At 36.0% G+C, this 7,586-nt stretch overlaps 1 protein-coding gene across 1 annotated transcript; it reads right to left on the reverse strand.

The window, feature by feature from the left end:
- Positions 1–8: 8 nt before the first annotated feature.
- LOC111786277 (calcium uptake protein, mitochondrial-like) lies at positions 9–4,446 on the reverse strand (the record flags this gene model as incomplete). Its single annotated transcript, XM_023666586.1, has 6 exons — positions 4,119–4,446; positions 3,087–3,381; positions 2,936–3,019; positions 2,637–2,844; positions 1,529–1,825; positions 9–38 (listed from the first exon to the last, which is right to left on the reverse strand). Coding segments are annotated over exons 1-6 (1,242 nt in total), but the record flags the coding sequence as incomplete, so codon positions are not given.
- Between the last annotated feature and the right edge of the window lie 3,140 nt (positions 4,447–7,586).

Consider the following 7,586-nt stretch of genomic DNA (forward strand, 5'->3'; position numbering starts at 1 on the left):
ATGTCCACGACATTGGACGTGATCGAAACTCCACAGACCTTGCTCCCAAAAGCCACAAGAATCGTGAGATTGGATATCATATTTGACCTTTTATTACAGTCAAATATCTAAGGTTTAGGGTTTATTACAGGCAAATATCCGTCGGATCGTTCATTCAAGACCTTTGGTCTCTATACAAACCCAATGAAAAAAAATGGGATCATATCTTATAGACTCATTGAAAATGATTTTGATCTAGTTCATGACTTATTAGAAGTAGGAGACACTAAAAATATTACTATCGATTTAATAATGATCTAGTGACATTGCTTTTTCGACCCAGACCCAGAAATCTCCAGAGATTTCTCTATGAACAATACAAGTCGGAGTTGGAAGAAGGAGAATGAGTCCTCGATAGAGGAGGATTTATTCAATCATATAGTTTGGGCTCATAGAATATGGCGCCCTTGGGGCTTTCTATTTGATTGTATCGAAAGGCCCAATGAATTGGGATTTCCCTATTGGACTGTAATAACGAAGAATAGACACTAAACCCTTGATATTTGATTGTAATAGCGAGGAAATAAACTCTAAACCCTTGATATTTGATTGTAATAGCGAGGAAATAAACCCTAAACCCTAGATATTTGACTGTAATAACGAGGAATAAACCCTAAACCCTAGATATTTGACTGTAATAATGAGAAATAAACCCTAAACCCTAGATATTGACTGTAATAACGAGGAATAAACCCTAAACCCTAGATATTGACTATAATAACGAGAAATAAACCTGACTATAATAGCGAGGAATAAACCCTAAACCCTAGATATTTGACTGTAATAACGAAAAATAGACACTAAACCCTTGATATTTGACTGTAATAGCGAGGAAATAAACCCTAAACCCTAGATATTTGACTGTAATAACGAAGAATAGACACTAAACCCTTGATATTTGATTGTAATAGCGAGGAAATAAACTCTAAACCCTTGATATTTGATTGTAATAGCGAGGAAATAAACCCTAAACCCTAGATATTTGACTGTAATAACGAGGAATAAACCCTAAACCCTAGATATTTGACTGTAATAATGAGAAATAAACCCTAAACCCTAGATATTGACTGTAATAACGAGGAATAAACCCTAAACCCTAGATATTGACTATAATAACGAGAAATAAACCTGACTATAATAGCGAGGAATAAACCCTAAACCCTAGATATTTGACTGTAATAACGAAAAATAGACACTAAACCCTTGATATTTGACTGTAATAGCGAGGAAATAAACCCTAAACCCTAGATATTGAAAGTAATAATGAGGAATAAACCCTAAACCCTAGATATTGATTGTAATAACGAGAAATAAACCTGACTGTAATAGCGAGGAATAAACCCTAAACCCTAGATATTTGACGGTAATAACAATAGTTATCATGTATTGCTCTTTCCATATTACTGTTTTTCTAAATTATTATAAACAGAGAATTTTCACCAACATTTAGATGCGGTGGTTTTAGCAAATATTGTGACGTGATACTTACTTGGGAAGCGGCTCGTTGGAAATCTTGTTTTGTGAGCTCTCCATTTACTTTTCCATAGCTGAAAATGGCCAATGAGAAGGGTTCCAGCTTCTTACGAAGCTCAGCGAAGTGTTTGAATTCTTCGTATGTGATTCGGATGTTTTTGAAATGGTGTTCTTTGTTTAATGCTTCGACTCGATCGAGGAGCTTGTCTATGTGGTTTATGTCGGCTGCTGCAACGATGGAGAGTGCAAAGTCTTTGGCTGATATGCTTCCTTGTGACTTGAAATCATAATGTGAGAACTCTAGTTTAAGTATCTGCAAAATCACCCGATTCAAAAGTTTAGGTATTCCAATCACGAACGCCATAATCCGCTCTTCTTTTGTTAAGCTAAGGAATTCGAACGTTTAAGGATATAAGCCTAAACATGTGAACGTTTGATATCTTTGTCCAACGTTTGCTGGAGAGAGATTTCCACACCCTTTAAAGAACGTTTCGTTCCCTTCTCCAATCGATGTCGGATCTTACTATCTACCCGGGGAGAGATTTCCACACCCTTATAAAGAATGTTTCGTTCCCTTCTTCGACCGATGTGGGATCTTACAATCCTTGGGGGTCAAGGTCCTTGCTAGCACACAGCCCAATGTCTAGCTCTAATACCATTTATAACCACCTAAACCCACCACTAGTAGATGTTACAATTCAACCCCTTGGGGGTCAAGGTCCTTGCTAGCACACAGCCCGATGTCTAGCTCTAATACCATTTGTAACCACCCAAACCTACCACTAGTAGATATTATCTGTTTTTGTCCGTTACGTATCGTCGTCAGTCTCACGGTTTTAAAAACATCTGTCATAGAGAAGAATGTTTCGATCCCCTCTCAAGCCGAGGTGGGATCTTATATATACAAGCTTCCAGCCGACGCGGGATCCCACCACATACAAGCTTCCACACAAGCTTCCAGCCGACGTGGGATCCCACACACAAGCTTCCAGTCGACGCGGGAATCTCACATACAAGATTTTACCCCAATAGATCACTATCGAAACTAACCCATTGGTTCGATATAACCAACTTTATTTTGACCGTTCTCGGATTTGAATACAAAATTCGAAGGGAAATCATACCTCATCATGAAGTTGTCTTAAAAATTGAACGAACTTATCATGGTGAAGAGAGCCATTTCCATCTTGACCAAAGAAATACTCAACCAAACCACCATTTTCAACGCAAGCTTTCACCCCAAGCCTTCTCCCATCTCTATGATGAGCTCCTTGCCTGTTTTGTTTCCTCATCAACCCCATCACTTTCTTGAACTCCTCCCTGTCTATTTCTCTATTTCCAACACCAAAATGGTTCAAAAATGGCAAAAAAAAAACATGACAAAACATGAAACACGACACAAATAGAGAACAAATTGTCTAACCCATTGTTGTCAATATCAAACATTTTGAATGCCACTGAAAAGCTTGACTCTGGTATGCTTAGAAGTGTAACAAAAAAGATGTACCTGAAAGTGTTCATTAAGCTTTAAATTGAGTATTAGGTTTAAGAAGGAAAAGGGTTGAGCTTTATACTCTGCAAAGGAGATGAGTCCATCATTGTTGGTGTCAAAAAGCATGAAGAATTTAGAAGGAACACAATAGAGCTCTCCATGAACTCTTCTTTCTCCTCTTAGAAACCCTTCTCTTACTCGATTCGACTCCGATGGAGGAAATACAGGAACAATCGCTCTCATTAGATCCGATGGTGTCATGAAAATTTCTCCGTCCACTGTGTGAATAGATGCAAAATACTCGAACACCTTCTCGGGAGGGCTTTGGATTCTTATTCGTTTTTCGTAGTTGAAAAACACTCGTCTTCTGTAATCATCTGGAAATGATCGGACGCAAAATATGAACAAAAGATTAAATTTACCGTGACCCATTAGGTTAAAATGTTGGATACGAAAAACACCCCATCTTTTGTAATTATCTAGAATCGATCAGACACAAAACATGAACAAAAGATTAAATTTACCATGACCCATTAGGAACAAAAGATTAAATTTACCATGACCCATTAGGTTAAAATGCTGGATACGAAGAAAAACACCCGTCTGTAATCATCTAGAACCATTTGGACACAAAACATGAACAAAAGATTTTTAATTCATTCTCCTCCCTAACCAACGTGGGATCTTACAATCCACCCCTTAGGGCTCAGGGTCCAGGGTCCAACGAATGTGGGATCTTCAATCCACCCCTTCGGGGCTCAGGGTCCAAACGAATGTGGGATTTTACAATCCACCCCTTCGGGGTCCAGGGTTTTCCATTCTCCAATCATGTGGACACCCACAATTCACCCCTTTGGAGCCCAGGGTCCTTATCGGCACACCACCTCGAGTCCACTCTCTTCGGGGCTCAGCCTCCTTGCTGACACATTGACACATTGCCCAGCTCTAATACCATTTATAATTGTCCTCTTTGGGCAACCCTTCGGGCTTCCCTCAAGATTTTTAAAACGCGTCGAGAGAGGTTTCCACACCCTTGTAAAGGATATTTCGTTCTCCTCCCCAATCAACGTGGAATCTTACAAGATCATACTATGGTTGATGAACATTCACTTACCTCCAAATAAAAACCTTGGTTTCTTCGTTGCATTTTGATTCGGCAATGGGTATGGAAACCGATCTTCGTTCACCGTCCATGCCGTTTGTTTCGGAAAGTCAGCAAAAGAAACTTGCAAATTTGAGCTAAAAAACGATCCAACTCCGACAATCAAAGCTCCCGAAGCAATTGATTTGGTTAAGAAGTCGAATATGGAGCTTCTTCTATTATCTCGATCGGAGCCAGCTCGTTGAGAAGACAATAGAACAGTGATAAGTTGTGGTGAAGCTATAACTTTATGGATCGATTTGGAATTAGATTTTGAAGCTAAAGACGTCAAAGAAAACATACTATAATTCAAATCGATCTTCAATGTCTCCAAGAAAAAATGGCTAAGGAAGAACAAAAGAGAGAGAGACATAAATAGGTTAACCAAAAATTGGATCCCAAAATGAGGCATTAGATTTGGTCATTGGTTATAACGGTTTTTTCAAAAGTTAGTTGGTTTTTGTGGTGTAAGAAATTAATTTTTTATTAAATTAAAAACAAATATATATTTGATTAAATTTATATTTATACCTCAATTGGTTTGGGCCTATAAATAATGGGCTTTGTGGAAATGTAATAGAGGGTGTTCTTATGAATTGAGGCCCATTAACTTTCTCGGGTTCGTGGGTTAGGTTGAATTTGTTCGGTTTGTTCGGTTTGTTCGGGTCATTTATTAAAAAAATATATTTATTACAAAAAATAAAAAATTAGTTTTAAAAAATCCCGATACAAATTACCTTCCAAATAGTTTTTAAAAATATTTTACCGCCTTAAAAAATAGTATTTTATAAAATTAACAATAAATTCGAATAATTTGTTAAAATTTTAATTTATTTGAACCTAATTTAATTTAAATAAGTTCATAACTCAACCAAAATCGTACTTTTTGGGGTAATTGAGCTTTTTGAATATTTTGTAACAAATGAGAAAACATGTTTAGTTTCGATGTCATATGTTTGTCCAAACCATGTTGTTTATGGCCACATGACAGATATCCTAGTCTTGCTTGTATGGGTCGGTTGACAGGGACGTCAACTAATTGAGTGGGGGAGGATGTCACGATCATGCAGTTGTCATGCATGTCCAAGGCGTGTTGTTAATGACCTTATAACAGATATCTCGATCTTGCTTGTCTAGGATGTGTTGTCTATGGTTGCATGCCCGTTCTAAACCCCTTTTACATGCTTTCATCCTAGATAGGTATTTACCATTCTAAGGGTGAAGAAACGTCATGAAATATTTATAATATTTTTCCATTAAATTAAACTAAATTATTAAATTGATATTTATTTATTCCAAAAAAGATCCTTTTTTATTTTTAGGTATATATATATATATATATATATATATAATATGAAGTTGAAAACTTTCAAGATTCTCATTTGAAATTATTGGGAAAAGAAAATGTGTCGTTGTCGTGTTGTGACATGTGGGATGGTCCCCACATCTGTCATATTTTTGGGTGCCTTATCCATTATTTTCCTTTTCCAAAAATAATTAAAATTGAAGGAAATAAAAAGAAAAATATGTCTTATCAACTCTAGAAAGTGACGTGGAGGTGAGCCACTTGTGATTGTGACATAAATGATAAAGTCATTATATATCTAAATTCTATAAATAAATAAATAAATAGTTTAAAATTAATATATATTTAAAAATAATGGCTCACAACTTTTTTTTTTTTTTTTAATAAATAAATGCATTTTAGAGAGGGAACAAAACATTTCCTAGAAATTTCTCTCTCGTAGACGCATTTTAAAATCACGAGGCTTGTTAGACGAACACAACTCTCCACATAATGGTATGATATTGTCCACTTTGAGCAAAACCTCTCATGGCTTTGCTTTGGGTTTCTCTAGAAGGCTTCACACCAATGGAGAGAGTATTTTTTGTTTATAAACCAGCCGATGTGGGACTTTCATCATCCAACAAGGCTGACGGCGATATGTAACGAGTCAAGACAAACAATATCGGTTAGTGATGGGCTTGAGTTGTTACAAATAATAACAGAGCTAAACATCGAGTTGTGTGCTAGCGAGGACGCTAAGTCTCCAAGAGAGATGAATTATGAAATCTCACATTGGTTGGAAAGGAAAACGAACTTATAAGAGTGTAGAAACCTCTCTTTAACATACGTGTTTTAAAATTGTGAGACTTACAGTGATACGTAATAAGTCAAATCGATACTCAGATTCTTCTCTTGAAAGTTATAGATTGTCACTCGATGCCGACCAAACTTGTAAACCAGGATTCGTTCGAGGGTCAAGCAATGATGTGCGAAAAGAGATAGGTGATACTCTATGTCGGGCCTCTCAAAAGCTTGCAACTTCGGTTTCGAAGTGGTTTCGAAGTGGTATGACCCCTCCTCTAAACAAAGAAACAAAATAAACAAACGATCTTTTTTTAAAAAAGAAATAAATAAATAAAATAAATTATCTTTTTAAACATATTCTTAAAGAATAATTAAGAAATCTTCAAGAACAAAAAATAATACCAGAAATAAAAAGATTAAAAATCAATTATTATTATTATCATTTTTAATTTGGATTAAAAATCAATTATTATTATTATCATTTTTAATTTGGATTGAATTAAATTTTTTGAAAATCCAAAAATTAAAATTCAAAAGTGGACCTAACTGACCTGATTCAACTGCATCGGAATATTTGAACTCTAGATTGAATATTTGAACTCTAGATAGTTATTATTGTTAGATGAACACGACTCTTATGATATTGTCCACTTATACGACTCTCTTGATATTGTCCACTTTGAGCATAAGTTCTCTTGGCTTCTCTAAAAGGCGTCACACCACCACAATGGTATGATATTGTACGCTTTGAGCATAAGCCTCACCCCAATGAATAAAGTATGTCTCTCCTTAATCGAGGCTCGATTCCTTTTTCTTTTGGAGTCTTAATCATTTTTTTACTATGCCTTCGAGACGGGAAGCGGGAGGCTCGACTCATTTTTCTTTTGGAGTCTTAATCATTTTTTTACTATGCCTTCGAGACGGGAAGCGGGAGGCTCGACTCATTTTTCTTTTGGAGTCCTTTGTTCTTGGAGTCCTTTGTTGGACATTTGAGGTTTCTATGGATATGGCTAAGTTTAGAGCATGGTTCTGATACCATCTTAGATGAACACGACTCTCCACAAATGGTATAATATTGTCCACTTTCAACATAATCTCTCATGTCTTTGCTTTCAGCTCCCTCAAAAGACCTCACCAATAGAGAGAGTATTCTTTGATTATAAAGTCAGGGTCATTCTAGAGCCGTTTCATCCAACCATGATGAAACCATTATATGTATTATAGAAACATATAATTTTTAAATAATTTAAAATGATTAACCCAATAACCCAACTCAATTAAAAAATTCAACCAAATCCGATGCAATCCCTACACACCTCGATCCTGCAAAAAAAAAAAAAAAAAAAAAA

The sequence above is a fragment of the Cucurbita pepo genome, unplaced genomic scaffold, assembly GCF_002806865.2.
Source record: "Cucurbita pepo subsp. pepo cultivar mu-cu-16 unplaced genomic scaffold, ASM280686v2 Cp4.1_scaffold001284, whole genome shotgun sequence".
Lineage (NCBI taxonomy): Eukaryota > Viridiplantae > Streptophyta > Magnoliopsida > Cucurbitales > Cucurbitaceae > Cucurbita > Cucurbita pepo.